The sequence below is a fragment of the Scyliorhinus canicula genome, chromosome 1, assembly GCF_902713615.1.
Source record: "Scyliorhinus canicula chromosome 1, sScyCan1.1, whole genome shotgun sequence".
Taxonomy (NCBI): domain Eukaryota; kingdom Metazoa; phylum Chordata; class Chondrichthyes; order Carcharhiniformes; family Scyliorhinidae; genus Scyliorhinus; species Scyliorhinus canicula.
In genome coordinates this window covers 2,281,753-2,301,481 of record NC_052146.1, presented here as the reverse complement: position 1 = coordinate 2,301,481, position 19,729 = coordinate 2,281,753, and the positions used below count along the sequence as shown (strand labels likewise).

General features: G+C 47.5%; 1 protein-coding gene across 1 annotated transcript in view; it reads right to left on the bottom strand.

Annotated features, from left to right (window-relative positions):
• Positions 1-19,729, bottom strand: part of sbno1 (strawberry notch homolog 1 (Drosophila)) — a 158,636-nt gene that overhangs the window by 116,875 nt on the left and 22,032 nt on the right. Inside the window, exons 10-11 of the mRNA XM_038817800.1 lie at positions 19,258-19,393; positions 5,145-5,250 (exon numbers count right to left, since the gene is read on the bottom strand). Of these exons, the coding sequence (XP_038673728.1) occupies positions 5,145-5,250; positions 19,258-19,393 (242 nt within the window). The remainder of the gene's footprint in view (positions 1-5,144; positions 5,251-19,257; positions 19,394-19,729) is intronic.

The following is a 19,729-nucleotide window of genomic DNA, read 5'->3' as shown; positions in this document are numbered from 1 at the left end:
GAGGCGGAAAAACCTGCGGATCCTGGGCCTTGCGGAGGGGCTGGAGGGGTCGGACCTGACAGCCTACGTGGCTGTAATGCTGAACTCGCTAGTGGGGGCTGGGTCTTTCCATCTGCCCTTGGAGCTGGAGGGAGCACACAGAGTGCTGTGAATCCCCGCGTGCGGTGCTGGTGAGGTTCCACCGGTTCAGTGATCGGGAGTGCGTGCTGCGCTGGGCCAAGAAGGTGAAGAGCAGCAATTGGGAGAATGGGGTAGTACGGATCTACCAGGATTAGAGTGCGGAGGTGGCTAAGCGGCGGTCCGGGTTTAATCGGACGAAAGGGGTGCTTTATAGAAAAAAGATAAAGTTCGGAATGTTGCAGCCCGCGCGCCTGTGGGTAACTTATTCGGACCGGCACCATTATTTCGATTCCCCGGAGGAGGCGTGGGCCTTCGTGCGGACGGAGAAACTGGACTTGAACTAGGGGTTGGGGGTTGCGAGGTCGACTGTAATATATTAGTGCTGGATTCTGCTGTTGCTGTGTTCTCTTTTTCTTCTGTTTTTCTCTTCGTGTCTTAGTACTTTTGCAATTTTGATATGGTTATTTACGGAGGGGTTGTTCTGCTATGTTTTTGTTTTTGTGCTGTGGGGCATTGTTTGGGCTGTGTATCTTGTGGGGAGGGTTGGGGGGGGTCTGTTGTATTCTATATCGCAGTGGGGGTATGGAGTGGGGCTGATATTTGGGAGCTGCGTCAGAAAGGTGTGGTGGGGCAGGGTGAAAGCACGGGCTTTCCTCTGGTTTCCCGCGCTGCGGGGCTGGGGGGTGGAGACGGTGACGGGGGAGGCGGGCCCTTAACTGGTTCTTCCCCGCGCTGGCGAGGTGCCTGGAGGAGGGATAGATTGGGGGATGATCCCACTTCGGGAGGGGTCGGGCTATTGGCGGGAGTTTCCGGGGTCAGCAGAAGTTAGCTGATCCACAGAAGTACAATGGAGGACGGTTCGCGGCTGGGAGGGTTCCTAGCCTGGGGGGGAAGGGAGGGGGGGAAAGGGGAATACCGGGTTGCTGCTGGTAGGGTCGAGAAGGAGCCATCGGAGGTGGTGGCGGATAAGGAGGGTAGGTATGTTATGGTTAGGGGCAGGCTACAAGGAGAGAAGGTGGTACTGGCTAGTGTGTATGCCCCAAATTGGGACGATGCGGGCTTTATGAGGCGTATGTTGGGACGGATCCCGGATCTGGAGGCGGGAGGTCTGATCATAGGGGGGGACTTTAATACGGTGTTGGACCCTTCATTGGATCGGTCCAGCTCTAGGACGGGTAGGAGGCCGGCGGCGGCCAAGGTACTGAGAGGGTTTATGGATCAGATGGGTGGAGTGGATCCATGGAGGTTTGTGAGGCCGAGGGCACGCGAGTACTCTTTCTTCTCCCACGTACATAGGGTCTACTCTCGGATAGATTTCTTCGTGGTGAGTAGGGGACTGATTCCGAGAGTAGAGGAGGCCGAGTATTCGGCCATCGCAATCTCCGACCATGCTCCGCATTGGATAGAGTTGGAGATGGGAGAGATGCGGGACCAACGTCCGTTGTGGCGGTTGGATGTGGGGTTGTTGGCGGAGGAGGTGGTGTGTAGGAGGGTCCGGGCAAGTATTGAGGGGTACCTTGAGGTGAATGATACGGGGGAGGTTCAGGTGGGGATGGTCTGGGAAGCCCTGAAGGCAGTAATTTGTGGGGAGCTGATATCCATCCGAGCACACAGGGAGAGGAGCGAGAGGAGTGAGAGGGATAGACTGGTGGGAAAGATGCTGGAGGTAGACAGGAGGTACGCAGAGGCACCAGAGGAGGGACTGTTGGGGGAGAGGCGCAGCTTGCAGGCTAAATTTGATTTGCTGACCACTAGAAAGGCGGAGGCACCGTGGAGGAAGGCACAAGGGGCAGTGTACGAACATGGTGAAAAGGCGAGTAGGATGCTGGCTCATCAGCTCCGCAAGCGGGATGCGGCTAAGGAGATTGCTGGAGTGAGAGACAAGAGTGGGAATGTGGTGCGGAAGGGGGTAGAGGTGAATGAGGTCTTCAAGGACTTTTACGGGGAACTGTACCGGTCGGAGCCAACGGGGGAGAGGGGGGGAATGGAGAGGTTCCTTGACAGGCTTTCTTTCCCGAAGGTGCAGGAGGAGAAGGTGGAGGGGTTGGGTGCGCCGATTGAGCTGGAGGAGCTAGTTAAGGGGATCGGGCAGATGCAGTCAGGGAAGGCACCAGGGCCGGATGAGTTCCCAGTCGAATTTTATAAAAAGTTTGTGGACCTAGTGGGCCCCTTGCTGGTGCGGACACTCAATGAAGCGTGGGAGGGGGGGGGACTTTGCCCCCGACGATGTCGCGGGCGCTGATCTCGTTAATTTTAAAAAAGGACAAGGACCCCCAGCAGTGTGGTTCATACAGGCCCATATCTCTCCTCAACGTGGATGCTAAGGTGCTGGCAAAAATCCTGGCCACCAGGATAGAGGACTGTGTGCCAGGGGTTGTGCACGAGGACCAGACAGGTTTTGTGAAGGGAAGGCAGCTGAACACGAATGTACGGAGATTGCTGAATGTCATCATGATGCCGGCGATTGAGGGGGAGGCAGAGATAGTGGTGGCGCTGGATGCAGAGAAGGTCTTCGATAGAGTGGAGTGGGGGTACCTATGGGAGATGTTGGGGAGGTTTGGATTTGGTGACGGGTTCATTAGATGGGTACGGCTGCTATATGAGACCCCGATGGCGTGCGTGGCCACGAATAGGAGGAGGTCGGAGTACTTCCGGCTGTACCGAGGGACCAGGCAGGGTTGCCCCCTGTCCCCCTTGTTGTTTGCACTGGCAATCGAGCCGCTGGCGATGGTGTTGAGAGATTCAGAGAGGTGGAGAGGCTTGGTGCGAGGTGGAGAGGAACATAGGGTGTCGTTGTATGCCGACGACCTGTTACTGTATGTGGCGGACCCGGTGGGAGGGATGCCGGGAGTGATGGAGTTGCTAGCTGAGTTTGGGACCTTTTCAGGTTCTAAATTAAATTTAGGCAAGAGTGAGATGTTTGTGGTGCACCCTGGAGACCAGGAGGAAGGAATTGGTAGGCTCCCGCTTAGGCGGGCAGGGGAGAGCTTTAGGTACCTGGGGGTGCAGGTGGCCAGGGACTGGGGGACTCTTCACAAGCATAACTTCACCAGACTTGTAGATCAGATGGAGGAGGAGTTCAAGAGGTGGGACATGCTGCCATTGTCGTTGGCGGGGAGGGTACAGTCCGACAAAATGACGGTGCTTCCGAGGTTCTTGTTCCTCTTTCAGTGCCTGCCCATATTTATCCCCGGGCCTTCTTTAGGAGAGTGACCGGCAGTATTCTGAGCTGTGTGTGAGCACATGGGACTCCGAGAGTGAAGAGGGTGTTCCTGGAGCGAGGAAGGGATAGAGGCGGGCTGGCGCTGCCCAACCTTCTGGGGTACTATTGGGCAGCCAATGTGTCAATGGTGCATAAATGGGTGATGGAGGGGGGAGGGGCGGCGTGGAAAAGAATGGAGATGGCGTCATGTAGAGGTACGAGCCTGGGTGCCATGGCAACGGCACCGTTGCCGCTCTCCCCTAAGAGGTTTACCACGAGCCCGGTGGTGGCGGCGGCGACCCAAAGAATCTGGGGACAGTGGAGACGGCATCGGGGGGAAACAGGGGGCTTGATGGAGGCTCCACTGGGTGGCAACCATCGGTTCATCCCGGGGAACATGGATGGGGGATTTAGGGGGTGGCAAAGGGCGGGCATCAGCAAATTGAGGGACCTGTTTATTGGCGGGAGGTTTGCGGGCCTGGGGGAATTGGAAGATAAATTTGGCCTTCCCCAAGGGAACATGTTCAGATACCTGCAGGTAAAGGCGTTTGCTAGGCGACAGGTGGAGGGATTCCCTTTGCTGCCCTCGCAGGGGACGATGGACAGAGTGCTTTCGGGCGTGGGGGTCGGAGAGGGGAACGTGTCTGACATCTATAAGGTAATGCAGGAGGTGGAGGAGTCGTCAGTGGAGGAGCTGAAGGCTAAATGCGAGGAGGAACTTGGGGAGCAGATAGAGGACGGGACTTGGGCGGATGCCTTGGAGAGAGTTAACTCTTCCTCCTCATGTGCGAGGCTTAGTCTCATCCAATTTAAGGTGCTGCACCGGGCCCACATGTCCAGGACCAGGATGAGTAAGTTCTTTGGGGATGAGGATAGGTGCACCAGATGTTCAGGGAGTCCAGCGAACCACGCCCATATGTTCTGGGCATGCCCAGCACTGGAAGAATTCTGGAAGGGGGTGGGGGAGACAGTGTCGAGGGTGGTTGGATCCAGGGTGGGGACTCGCGATCTTTGGAGTTGCGGTAGAGCCGGGAGTGCAGGAGGCGAAAGAGGCCGGTGTCCTGGCCTTTGCGTCCCTAGTAGCCCGCCGAAGGATTCTGTTACAGCGGAAGGATGCAAGGCACCCAAGTGTGGAGACCTGGATCAGTGACATGGCGGGATTTATAAAATTGGAAAAGGTCAAATTTGCCCTGAGAGGATCAATACAAGGGTTCTATAAACGATGGCAGCCTTTTCTGGACTTCCTGGCTCAGAGATAGGTGACTTGGTCAATAGCAGGGGGGGGGGGGGGTTTGCACTAATGTAGTGTTTATTCTGTAACTTTATAGTGTGTTAATTTGCGTTGTTGTTAAAATGCTGTGTTGTTCATGGAGGTGGGGCGAATGTATATGATTGTTAATATTATTGTTATTTTCGGTATTTTAATAAGGTGTGTCAATGTTGTATAAATCTAAATTTTTCAATAAAAATTATTTCAAAAAAAAAAGGGCAGCACAGTGGCACAGTGGTTAGCACTGCAGCCTCACGACGCCGAGGTCCCAGGTTCGATCCCGGTCTGGGTCACTGCCCGTGTGGAGTTTGCACATTCTTCCCGTGTTTGCGTGGGTTTCACTCCCAAAACCCAAAGGTGTGCAGTCTAGGTGGATTGGCAACGCTAAATTGCCCCTTAATTGGAAAAAATGAATTGAGTACTCTGAATTTAAAAAAAGAAATGATGCTCAAGCGTTGGAGAATGGTCTTTGTAAACAGTCAACAAAATAATAAGAATGTGACATTAGCAATTCATTAAATACTCCACTACTAGTGCCGCTTTTCTTTTTACCTCCTTTCCACTGCCTGAATAAAATCATTGAATTCCTTGAAGGGCGTGCCTTCACCCCAGATTCCAAGTCGATTCATATAAGCCATGTTACGTGGTTCTGATGCACCTATTTTGAAGAAAGATAGTTTACTGAAGTGCACTGGAAGAACTCACTGTTCAAAAGTCCCAGAATTCCAAAACATTGCCTCAATTAAAAAAAGGAATTGCTGCATATATGGACCACTGATCCTGCAGTATAAATTAGTTGTACTTTCAACATTTTTGCACTAGTTTTTGTAGTGCTCAAAAAAGTATAACTGAGAGGACAACTTACATTTACACATTTGGATATTAAGCATGACAACTTTGCTTTCAATTTTCACTCATGTTCACATGGTCCAGCTCTAATTTTTCCATCCCCTCTCTAACTTTTGTCTCCATTTCTGGGAATACGCTGACAAATATTCACTATCATCTCACCAACTCCCACAACTTTTTTCACCACACTTCCTCGTACCCTGCAAGGAAACTGTTCTGCGGTGGTCCTTACATATGGACTCTTGGCAGAGCACTAGATTACTAGACAGGCAGCAGGCATACTGTGGTATCTGCTTAACATTTCTTTATCAGTGGGGGGAGGGTCAACAAAAGACTGGTCCAAGAGAGAAGACTGAAGGGCATCAACCTCTGGACTTCATGCAACTAAAAAAGTGAAGGAATCAGGACTTCCTGAGGAACTTGTTGCTCTCTCAAAGGATGCAGGTAAAGACCTTCAGAAGAGGAATGATTTTTAACTCCAGGAAAGACTGTCACAGCAGTAGCATTCATCGCTGCTTTGAAGATCTGAGATTCCAATGCATATAAATGACAAAGTGAAGAAAAAAAAACAAATTCATTTCAGCCTTCCAGGAAAGGATGAACAAATTATTCCCCGCTTATATTTTGAAAAGATTGTCTACTTTGTGAGCAGTGCAAAGAGAGCCACACTTTTTTCTGTAAGGCTGCTCCACTCTGGGAAATGGAAAGCACTGCTGAGGATATGGAGACAAGAAAACACCACCTTTTGTAATGAGACAAATTTCTTATAGACGATTAACCCGAGATTGTAGCTTTAGAAGATCTAAAGATTCTGCCGCAGCTTCTGCTGCTGACATTGAACTCTTTCAGCTGGGACTGAAGTACAGTGTCACTGGAAAGTACTGGCTCTTTTGCAGTGATGATCCTCTGTGGACTCTGACAGACTCAGGCAGGCATTCTCTCAAGACGACTTCATGAACAACAGATACACTAGGCCACACATTCGTAGGTTCAGTGAAACAGGATCTCAATGCTGCTCAGCTGAGAGAAACACAGCGGACTCCTGATAAAATACAGCAGACACTTGCTGTGTTGAGTCCAGCGATTGGAAAGACAGACCAGCCTCTAGGACCTCATCATCCCACAGATCATTCAATGCTACAGCAGCTTTTCCCTTATCGCTTTCTTCTGCAAAGAGCAAATTCACGTCCAACAGGTCATGCGGATGGTTACTGTCTGCACAGTGCCTTCTTTACCCGCCACCTCTCGCCTTACCCTGTGAACAACTGAGACTCATAACTTCAATCTCCATCTCTGTCAAAGAAACGAACTTGCTGGCGCAGCGGTTAGCATTGCTGCCTCGCGACGCCAAGGTCCCAGGTTCGATCCCAGCTCTGGGTCACTGTCTGTGTGGAGTTTGCACATTCTCCCCGTGTTTGCGTGGGTTTCGCGCCCACAACCCAAAGGTGTGCAGGTTAGGTGGATTGGCCACGCTACATTGCCCCTTCATTTCAAAAAAAAATTGGGTACTCTAACTTCATTTTTAAAAAGTAAGGAACTTGCTGCTAAGTGAACAAACTTCCTCAACTGTTGAATGCTGAAGTTTTATTGATTCGAAGTTGAAGAATGTTTTATTAGTTGCTGGGCATCATTTGGTTTTCCTAGGATTCCTGGAAGCCTGTCAACATCACCACTCAATAAGTACGTTGTATGAGGAGAGCAAAAGGAGAATAGTTAACCCATGTACATACCAACATACATACAAATTACTCGACCCATCAAGCTTGCTCCGTCATTCAGTAACATCATAGCTGATCCAATTTCAACTTCAACCCCCGATAACCTTCACCTCCTTGTTAATCAAGAATCTATCTACTTCTCCTTCAAGATATTCAAAGATTCTGCTTCAACCACCCTTTGAGGACGAGAATTTCAAAGTCTCTCAACCATCTCTGGCTTTGGGCGACCTCTTGCTTTTCAACAGCGGCTTCTAGTTGTAACGAAGAGGAACAATCATCCTGCCTTCACCACGGCCTAGACCCGCCAGATAGATTGAATATTGGCTGAAGCCGACTGAGATCATCTGCCAAGATGTTAACAGCAGCTCCGGTATCAGTAGCTCAAGTATCAGTTTTAGAGGTGGTATTGAAACCTTGAACTTGCACTACAACTGGACTAAGACGATCAACTACTCCAGGAATTTTAACTTTGTCTTTATCTTGACTTCCAATTTCTTGAACAGAGTGCATTTCATCAATACTTTCTCGTCTTCAATTAAAGTAATTGCATTTGCAGAAATGTCGTTCTGCTGCACTGGAAGCATTCAATTCCCTCATGCTCCGGAGTTCTGGTGTCTATGTTGACTTTTCAAGTCACAATGCAATCACCTCAAAATGGCTGCTGGTGTGGAGTTTCACACCCGGTTGCCTGGTTTGGTGGGTTTGTCTTTGATAGAGATGCTTCACCTGGGGCTGTCCAGTTAACAAAGTCAACTGAGGTTCCACCAAATTATATCCCAGTTTCCTTCTCTAAGCTCTGCTTGCCTCACATACTGGACTGCTTGCTCAATAGCTGAATTCTGTGATGGGTCAAAGTAAGTGAAGGTCTTGAGAATGGTGTCAAAGTCTGTAAAGGACTCTTCCACCCCTCCCCCAGGAGAATGTCATCTGCTATCAGACCACAGCACTAAGAAATAAACTGACCTGACTCTGAGGCCCTTTATCGCACAATCCCAATGCGGCCTGATACCCCAAGAAGTAGTTCATCTGAATCTTCCAGCGACAGTCTCTCTGTGGTGTGGACCCTCAAATGTTCCGAACAGCTGCAGGGACTGCTCGGGTGGTGCTGGCATCGTCACCACTTTCCAGTGTGCCTCCTCCTTCCGTCGATTTCGGAGTATGAGCTGCTGTATGGTTCCTTCGAAAAACAGTATTTTTTGCATTGATGTCTGCACTGCTGCTACCATTTTCCAAGATGGTCCATCATATTTATGGATGCCTGGTGCAGCACTAGACAGACTATCGTCATACTCTTGTAATTGCAAGGGCAGCACGGCGGCCTAGTGGTTAGCACAGCTACCTCGCGGCGCTGAGGTGCCAGGTTCGATCCCGGCTCTGGGTCACTGTTCGTGTGGAGTTTGTACATTCTCCCCGTATCTGCATGGGTTTCACCCCCGCAACCCAAAAATGTGCAGAGTAGGTGGATTGGCCACGCTAAATTGCCCCTTAATTGGAAAAAATAATTGGGTAATCTAAATTTATAATAAAAAAAAAACTCTTGTAATTGTTTAACACATATTCATTTGTACCGCATCTAAATGGTTAGAGTAGGAATGTTGCTGCAGGGCAATCTCCAATCTCTCGAAAGAAAGCAACGCATGACTGACTGACTGTCAGTGATACACCTTCTACGTCATACACTAGCATAGCCTATCTATTAACCCTTCATACTCCAGAAACCATTCTATTCTCAGTTTTTAAATCACATCTGTTCTGATCATGCAAGCTTCTATACCAGTGCTTCTGATGGGTCTTCCTTTATGTTGGCGGCAAGGTAACATGGTGGGTAACACTGTTGCTTCACAGCTCCAGGGTCCCAGGTTTGGTTCCCGGGTCACTGTGCGCAGTCTGCACGTTCTCCCAGTGTCTGCGTGGGTTTCCTCCGGGTGCTCCGGTTTCCTCCCACAGTCCAAAGATGTGCAAGTTAGGTGGATTAGACATGCTAATTTGCCCTTCGTGCCCAAAAAGGTTGGTGGGGTTCCTGGGATAGGGTGGAAATGTGGGCTGAAGTAGGGTGCTCTTTCCAAGGGCCGGTGCAGACTAGACGGACCCAATGGCCCCCTTCTCCACTGTAAATTCAACGATTGCCCCTTCATTGGAAAAAATTAATTGGGCACTCTGAATTTATAAAACAAAAATAAGGAGCTTTCCATTTAAGATCATAGAATCTACAGTGCAGAAAGAGGCCATTCGGCCCATCAAGTCTGCACCGGCCCTTTGAAAGAGCACCCCACCCAAGGTCCACACCTCCACCCTATCCCCATAACCCAGTAGCCCAATGGAATGAGAATTTTTTTTATACCCCAGGGGGTTGAGTCTGTGAAACTCTTCTGCAGAGAGTAATAGAGGCAGGGCCATTGAATATTTTAAAGGCAGAGATCGATAGATTCTGGCCTTAACAAGAAAATCAAAGGGTGCTGAGGATAGACAGGATCGTGGCATGGAGGTGAAAATCAAAAAAGGGGCGGCATGTGGCGCAGTGGTTAGCACTGGGACTGCGGCGCTGAGGACCTGGGTTCGAATCCGACCCTGGGTCACTGTCTGTGTGGAGTTTGCACATTCGCCCCATGTCTGCGTGGGTCTCGCCTCCACAACCCAAAGATGTGCAGGTTAAGTGGATTGGCCACGCTACATTACCCCTTAATTGGAAATAATTGGGCACTCTAAAAAATTTTAAAATCTAAAATGATCCCATTGATAGGTGGAGCAGGCTCGAGGAGCCAAATTCGTATGGCCCCATTTATCCCTACTCTCTGCTTGCGGTTAGCTAGCTAATCCTCTATCCATGCTAACGTTACTGCCTACACAATGATCTATTTTGTGAAGTAACCTTTGCTGAGGCACCCTATCGAATTATTTTTGGAAATCTAAGTACATCACATCTACAGGCTGTTACTTGCTCAAATAATTCTATCTAACAAGTCTTTCACAATGCAGTCAGCTCCACATCAGGAAGGCAAAATGCTGATTATCTCACAAAGTGGTTACCCATTCCCGTTTAGTCCACAAGCATCACCCCAATCTTCCAGTGGCCTTCCATTTGAATTCTCCATCTTGCTCTCATGCTGACCTTTGTGCCATCAGCCTGCTGTAGTATCCTAATGATGAACGCTTGAGGAACATCAACTCATCTTTCAATTGGGCACTTGAGAGCCTTCTGGATTCAACATGGAGTTCAATAATTTCAGACCTTGATCTCTGCTCACCACATCCTCCATTTTCTTTGCTTGCATCAATCCTAACCCTTTTTTCTCATTTTTGCTTTGTCAGCATTCATTAATTCTTCTGATAATTGCCTCTCCTCTAGACCAAACTTGTTTTCTTCTCTCTTTGGCTCTGCAGTTACAAACCCTGCGTCACAATGTCTCCTGCCTTCCACCCGTAACAGGCCTTTCTCCTTTTGATCTTTCCCCACCCTCCCCCATTCTACCTACTTAAAAGCTATTACATTCCTAACTTTTCATTGACATTTACATAGAACAGTACAGCACAGTATAGGCCCTTCGGCCCACGATGTTGTGCCGACAATTTATCCTAATCGAAGGTCAACCTAACCTACACCCTTTCAATTTGCTGCTGTCCATGTGTCTGTCCAAGAGTCGCTTAAATGTTCCTAATGACATTGACTCCACCACCTCTGCTGGCAGTGCATTCCACACACCCACCACACTCTGTGTAAAGAACCTACCTCGGACATCTCCCCTGTACCTTCCTCCAATCACCTTAAAATTATGTCCCCTCGTGACAGCCATTTCCACCCTGGGGAAAAGTCTCTGGCTATCCACTCTATCCATGCCTCTCAACACCTTGTACACCTCTATCAAGTCCCCTCTCTTCCTTCTTCGCTCCAGTGAGAAACGCCCTAGCTCCCTCAACCTTTCTTCATAAGACATGTCCTCCAGTCCAAGCAGCATCCTGGTAAATCTCCTCTGTACCCTCTCCAAAGCATCCACATCCTTCCTATAATGAGGCATCCAGAACTAGACACAATATTCCAAGTGTGGTCCAACCAGGGTTTTGTAAAGCTGCAGCAAAACCTCAGGGCTCTGAAACTCAATCCAATCCCCCTGTTAATGAAAGCCTTCTTACATACACCTTCTATCAACCCTATCAACCTGGGTGGCAACTTTGAGGGATCTATGTACGTGGACCCCAAGATCCCTCTGTTCCTCCACACTTCCAAGAATCCTGCCTTTAACCCTGTAATCAGCATTCAAATGCGACCTTCCAAAATTAATCACTTCACATTCATCCAGGTTGAACTCCATCTGCCGCTTCTCAGTCCAGCTCTGCATCCTGTCAATGGCCTGTTGTAATCTGCAACAACCCCCGACACTATCTACAACGCCACCAACCTTTGCGGCATCGGCAAACTTACTAACCCACCCTTCCACTTCCTCATCCAAGTCATTTATAAAAACCACAAAGAGCAGAGGTCCCAGAACAGATCCCTGCGGGACACCACTAGTCATCGACCTCCAGGCAGAATACTTTCCATCCATTACCACTCGCTGTCTTCTTTCGGCCAGTCAATTCTGTATCCAGACAGCCAAATTTCCCTGCCCCCAAACTTTCTGAAGCAGCCTACCATGGGGAACCTTATCAAATGCCTTACTGAAATCCATATACACCACATCCACTGCCTGACCTTCATCAATGTGTCTCGTCACATCCTCAAAAGAATTCAATGAGGCTTATGAGGCATGACCTGCCACTCACAAAGCCATGCTGACTATCTTTAATCAAACTATGTTTTTCTAAATAATCATAAATCCCATCTCTCAGAATCCTTTCCAATATTTTGCTCATCACAGATATAAGACTGACTGGTCTGTAATTCCCCGGGATTTCCCTATTCCCTTTCTTGAACAGGGGAACAACATTCGCCTCCCTTCAAACATCCGGTACTACTTACATGACTAGAGACATTGCTTGGCCTGAAGCCTGTCCCTATCACAGGCCTTGTTCATTCTAATATGGAACCTATGTGAAGATGGAACCTATCTGTCTCACAATCCGCCAGATGAATGCATGCAATAGCAATAACATCCAGTATAGTTCTTTTTTTTGTTGCAGAAAGCGATTATCGATCTTGTTTCTACATTTCAGCAGGGCACTCATTCAACTCACTATAACCCTGAAAAGGCCACAACAACAGCTGCAACACTAGCATCTACACAACAGTGTGTAGAATTTCCCCCAATACGTCCTGTTCCCAAAAGGAAAGACCTAGCCAAGTGGTCAAATTAGCACCCCATCCGTCTACTCGCAAGTAGTGAAGGCAGGTATTTATGATAGTGTCTGAAAGAGGTGGCTACTCAACAAATAAACTGCTTACTGATGTTCAGATTGACAGAGAGCGCTCGAACGCGAGAGCGGTGAACACGCGAGAGAGAGAGAGCGCAAGCAACATCAGGCAAGCGAGAGAGAGCAGGCAAGCGAGAGTGCGCATGCGAGAGAGTGCGTGCGTGTGTGTGCGGGAGAGAGAGTGCGCAAGCTAGAGAGCGTGCGAGAGAGCCGCAAGCGAGAGAGCACGCACGAGAGAGGGCGCAGCAGCATGCTCCTGATTGGAATCATGGCTAGCTCAAAAGGAAGATGTTTTTTATTGTTGCAGACCAATCATCTCAGCCCCAGGACATAGCTGCAGGAGCTGCTCAGTTTACTGCCCGAGGCCCAATCTTCTTTAACTGCTTCAAACACCTTGCATTCAACATATTAGAAGTGGGAATGTTCATCGATGGCTGCAGTGTTCAGTTGCATTCAGCACCACTTCAAGGACTCCTCAGATACTGAAGCGCTTCCTGCCCCTAGGTAGTAAAGCCAGATAAGCATTCAGGGGAGCTTCGGGGTGACTACATACAACAGGAGAACCTTAACATTTCCTCATTACATTCAAAAGCATTACCATCATGGGATCCTTCCAACATCCTGGGATCATCACTGACCAAAAACATAACTGGAACAACCACATAATACCGTGGTTATTGAAGGTCAGAGGCTTCTCCCCGTGTTTGCGTGGGTACCGCCCCCACAACCCAAAGATGTGCAGGCTAGGTGGATTGGTCACGCTAAATTGCCCCTTAATTGGAAAAAATGAATTGAAGGTCAGAGGTTGGGAATTCTCTGGCAAGAACCTATCTCCTGGTTCCCCGAGACCGGTTTACCAAGACAGAAGTGAGATGGAACACGCTTCACTTGCCTGGATGAGTGCAGCTCCAACAACAAAGAAACTCGACACCTAGCAGCATGCTTGATTGCCACCTGAGCAATCATCTTCAGCATTCACTCTATCCATCACCGGTATAGTGGCGGCAATTTGTATCATCTACAAAATGCACTGCAGCAACTAGACAAAACTCCTTCATAGACACCTTCATCAATATCTTCCAAACCCATGACCTCTACTACCCAGAAGAACAATGGGAGATCATGAAAACACAATCATCTGCAAGCTCCTCCAAGTTGTCACTACCCTGAATTGGAACTATACAGCCACTCCTTCACAGTTGTTGGGTAAAAATCATGGGAACTTCCTCCCCAACAGCACTGTAGGCATACTTAACCACATGGACTGCAGCAGTTGAAGATGGCAGCTCACCAGCATGCTTTCAAGGGCCATTAGGAATTAACAGTATATGTGTTAGCTTTGCCAGAGATATTCAAATTCCATGAAAGAATTTTTTTAAAAAGGTGGCGTATTATTTGTAGAGCAGCCCCAGGAATCTCAGCAGCAGCTATCTGCTTGTATTACACATCTCCGGTGGATTTATAAAGACCGTTTTGCATTTTGAAATTAAGCAAAAAAAGGCCTTACATTTAAAATCCCTTTCTCAGTTTAAAGTGGAAACATGTTGAAAAATAAAGATGGAACAAAAAAACATATACAGAACATCGAAATTGGTAGAAATTAAAGGTCTTACATTGGGGCATTGTTACCATCGAGATTCAATCTTTCCAAGAGGTGTCCACTCGCTGCAGTGATTCAATTCCACCCTAACCCCATTCTCACCCAATGTTCACAGTTATACTTGAAGCAAGTGGTTAGAATCAACGGCTGAAACCCACACCAGTGTTTTATTTTCAGTTCAAAGCAGGAGGAAAATTATTTTCAATCTTACATTGAGTTTATTAAACTCCATAATGCTTTTTGACAAAGTAACGGGAAAGGTTGATGAAGGTGTTAAGAACCCCTGGGCTTGGAAGATAAATTTGGCCTTCCCCAGGGGAACATGTTCAGATACCTGCAGGTAAAGGCGTTTGCTAGGCGACAGGTAGAGGGATTCCCTTTGCTGCCCTCGCAGGGGACGATGGACAGAGTGCTTTCGGGGGTGTGGGTAGGAGAGGGGAAGGTGTCTGACATCTATAAGGTAATGCAGGAGGTGGAGGAGTCGTCAGTGGAGGAGCTGAAGGCTAAATGGGAGGAGGAACTCGGGGAGCAGATAGAGGACGGGACTTGGGCGGAGGCCTTGGAGAGAGTCAACTCTTCCTCCTCATGTGCAAGGCTTAGTCTCATCCAATTTAAGGTGCTGCACCGGGCCCACATGTCCGGGACTAGGATGAGTAGGTTCTTCGGGGGTGAGGACAGGTGCACCAGATGTTCGGGGAGTCCTGCGAACCACGCCCATATGTTCTGGGCATGCCCAGCACTGGAAGAATTCTGGAAGGGGGTGGCGGGGACGGTGTCGAGGGTGGTTGGATCCAGGGTCAAACCAGGGTGGGGACTCGCGATTTTTGGGGTTGGGGTGGAGCCGGGAGTGCAGGAGGCGAAAGAGGCCGGGGTCCTGGCCTTTGCGTCCCTAGTAGCCCGTCGAAGGATTCTGTTACAATGGAAGGATGCAAGGCCCCCAAGCGTGGAGACCTGGATCAGTGACATGGCGGGATTTATAAAATTGGAAACGGTCAAATTTTCCCTGAGAGGATCAACACAAGGGTTCTATAAACGATGGCAGCCTTTTCTGGACTTCCTGGCTCAAAGATAGGTAACTGGGTCAACAGCAGCAGCAACCCGAGGGGGGGGGGGGGGGGGGGGGGGGGGGGGTGCATTATTGTAGTGTTTATTCTGTAACTTTATAGTGTGTTAATTTGCGTTGTTGTTAAAATGCTGGGTTGTTCATGGGGATGGGGCAAATGTATATGATTGTTAATATTATTGTTATTTTCGGTATTTTCCTAAGGTGCGTTATTGTTGTATAAAATCAAAATTTCTCAATAAAAATTATTAAAAAAAAAAAGAACCCCTGGGCTAGTGAGCGGTCAATTCCAGCCCCACAATCACCTAGTCACAACACAACTAAAATTAAGAAATAATTCTTAGAAAAGAACCCCATCGTCTTTGGCCCATAAACTGCTCAATAACTAGCCACCAGGTTTGTAAATTGAGACAGAATTACATGTGATAACTATAATTAAATATGCAGCAAATACAACAGGTTAACTATTATCAAATTCCTAACACTCTCACCTCACTTCATCTTGTTCCAACATCCCCCACTTAATCTCGTCCCAAGACACCTCCCCACTTAATCTCGTTCCAACACCCCCCCCTCCACCTAATCTCGTCCCAACACACCCACCTCCACTCAATCTAGTCCCAACACACACTCACTTTATCACACACAGACCCCATTTAAACAAACAGTGCATTATGTTGTGACTTTCAAATTCTTCATGTCCTTTGTTCAACTTTATAAGATCATTAAGCACGAATGGATCAAAATGAGAACAGCAAAAATAAAGAAAGGGGAATCAACAGGAAGATCCCTTGGCAAGGTAGTTCTGTTAACATCAGGTCACATTATTTTGGTACACAAGAACATGATTGTGCTGTTAGCAAAATCGAAGTCTGGGATTAAAGGAACAAGTGGCAGCATGGATTCACAGGGGATTGAACACACAAGAGCACAGGAAATAGGAATAGACCAATCGAACCATTCAATACAATCATGGCTGAACTTGGGTTCCACTTTCCCACACCATCATATCCTGAGATTCCCTGAGACGCCAAAATTCTGCCGAGCCAACCTTAAATACATTCAATGATGGAGCATCCACATTCTTCTGGTGTAGAGAGCTCCAAAGATTCACAATTCCCCCCATCTCAGTCCGAAATGATCAGCCCCTTGTTCAAAGATTGTGCTATGTTTTAGATTTACATACGAACATCTGCACATATGAGACCAAACGCAGACTGAGTGATCGCTTTGCTGAGCACCTTCGGTCTGTGCGCATTCAGGACCCTGATCTTCCTGTTGCTTGCCATTTTAACACAAGATCCTGCTCCCATGTCTGTCCTTGGCCTGCTGCAATGTTCCAGTGAAGTTCAATGCAAACTGGAGGAACAACATATCATCTTCCAGTTAGGCATGATACAGCCTCCTGGTCTCAACATCGAATTCAACAACTTCAGATGATGAGCTCTACCCCCACCTCAACCCCCTTTGTTTCATCCCATTTTGTTTCAATATATATATATATTCCCCCCCATCTCATCTCCCCATCCCTTACCTTTTCTACTCTTTGCTTCCCCCTTTCCCTCCTCCCACATATACATCTTTTAGTTTCTCTGCTGTTTGGCCTTTCATACCTTTTGTTCTCTCTCAGAACTGCTACTAGCAGTCTTTTCCCTTGGTTTCTGTGGCTATTTGCACTCTGTTCCCTTGGTTTCTGTGGCTATGATTGACCTTTCATTCTCTCACCCCACAGTATAAATATTTCCCACTTTCAGGGCAGCAAGGTGGCGCAGTGGTAGCACTGCAGTCTCACGATGCCGAGGTCCCAGGTTCAATCCCGGCTCTGGGCCATTGCGCTTGCGTGGGTTTCTCCCCCACAACCCAAAGATGTGCAGAGTAGGTGGATTGGCCAAGCTAAATTGCATCTTAATTGAAAAAATGAATTGGGTACTCTAAAATTATTATTATTTTAAATAAATAAATATTTCCCACTTTCTATGTCTGTTAGCTTTGACAACGGGTCATCTGAACTTGAAACGTCAGCTCTTTTTTTCTCCCTGCAGATGCTGCCAGACCTGCTGAGTTTTTCCATCATTTTATTTTTGGTTTCAGATTCCAGCATCGGCAGTAATTTGCTTTTAGACGTACATAACAATTAGGAGTCGGCCATCTCGACCCCTCAAGCCTGATCTACCATTTCCCAACTCTGATGAAAGATCACAATGTAAAACTTTAACTGTTTCTCCCTCCACAGATGGTGCAGGATGTGAGTAATTGCAGTAGTGTTTTTCTTTCAACTTTTCAAGTATATTCTGTCATTCAATGAGGTTCCAACTCCATCTACAAGTTTGCTGACGATACGACCATAGTGGGCTGGATCTCGAATAACGACGAGTCCGAATACAGGAGGGAGATAGAGAACCTAGTGGAGTGGTGCAGCGACAACAATCTCTCCCTCAATGCCAGCAAAACTAAAGAGCTGGTCATTGACTTCAGGAAGCAAAGTACTGTACACACCCCTGTCAGCATCAATGGGGCTGAGGTAGAGATGGTTAGCAGTTTCAAATACCTAGGGGTACACATCTCCAAAAATCTCTCCTGGTCCACCCACGTCGACGTTACCACCAAGAAAGCACAACAGCACCTATACTTCCTGAGGAAACTAAGGAAATTCGACATGTCCACATTAACTCTTACCAACTTTTACAGATACACCATAGAAAGCATCCTATCTGGCCGCATCACAGCCTGGTATGGCAACTGCTCGGCCCAGGACTGCAAGAAACTTCAGAGAGTCGTGAACACAGCCCAGTCCATCACACGAACCTGCCTCCCATCCATTGACTCCATCTACACCTCTCGCTGCCTGGGGAAAGCGGGCAGCATAATCAAAGACCCCTCCCACACGGCTTGCTCACTCTTCAAATGTCTCCCACCGGGCAGGAGATACAAAAGTCCGAGAACACGCACAAACAGACTCAAAAACAGCTTCTTCCCCGCTGTTACCAGACTCCTAAACAACTCTCTTATGGACTGACCTAATTAACACTACACCCCTGTATACTTCACCCGATGCCGGTGTTATCTAGTTACCGTGTGTACTTTGTGTTGCCCTATTATGTATTTTCTTTTATTTACTTTTTTCTTGTACTTAATGATCTGTTGAGCTGCTCGCAGAAAAATACTTTTCATTGTACACTTGCACCTTGGTACACGTAAAAATAAACAAATCCAATCATGACTGTTTGGTATCTCATCTCTGCCTTGCTGTCTCAGACACGGTAAGAAGTCTTACAACACCAGGTTAAAGTCCAACAGGTTTGTTTCAAACACGAGCTTTTGGAGCACTGCTCCTTCCGCCTGTGCTCAGCCCAGTCCAACGCCAGCATCTCCACGTCTCAGACACGGTGTCTGTTTATATCCTTGCATAGCAAAATTTTATCAATCTCCAAAATTCTACGCTGACTCTCCACATCAACAGGCGGAACGGTGGCACAATGGTTAGCCACAGTCCCAGGTTCAATTCTGGCCTTGGGTGACTGTCTATGTGGATTTTGCACTTTTTTCCAGTGTCTGCCTGGGTTTCTTCCAGGTGCTCCGGTTTCTTCCCACAGTCTGTGTAAGATGAACAGGCCATAATAAATTAACCCTTAATGTCCAAAGATGTGAAGGTTAGGTTACGGAGATAGGGCTTCGGTAGGGCGCTCTTTCAGAGGATCAGCACAAACTTGATGGGTTAAATGGCCTCCTTCTGCACTGTAGGGATTCTGTGATTCTTGGGGCAAAGATTACAACGTTTTAAAAAAAATATTTTTATTCTCCTCCTTTTTCACATTTTCTCCCGGATTTATACCCACCAACAACAAACAATAATCAACAACAAATATGTCAAACCCCATAACAGTAACAACGATTCCATCCTCCCACCAACCCCCAAACATCACCCCACATGTTAACATAAACAAATGACAAAAAAGAATCAGGGATTACCCATAGCCATCTTTAATATACACAGCCCCCCTCCCCCCCCAACCCTATTAACTGTATCAATCATCTCAAACACGTCAATTAGATCACTACTTATTCAATAAAACAATGGATTTTGCATACCTGTAGCACTAGCATACACTACTCTTGCCTTTGGCAATTTATTCTGCAGTTCCAATACAGCCAGACCTGTCTTTGTGGGTTTTGACGAACCAACTGGAGACAGGTTTTTAGCTTTGTGGCATTCATCAAACACTATCTGAAATAGTTCAGTCAAGGCCATTTTTAATTAACGGTACTGTAATTACCACATGATCAGCTTCAGGAAAGCATAAAGTTTTATTTTATAGTTCAGAACCAAATGTTAAAGCAGTTTTCATTTTGGTATCAACATCAAACCAAAGACTTCCTTCAACTTACTGTATTGCTAGCAAATTCACCATAAAAGGTAGTCTCTGCAGTGTCCACAGACAGTGAAGGAATGCATGAAGCTTCACTCATGCACTATACACATGTTAAAGATTCACACAAAATGATGAGGTGCTGCAGTTCCAATGGCTGAATTCCACTCAACCAGACTTCTAGGATTTGTACA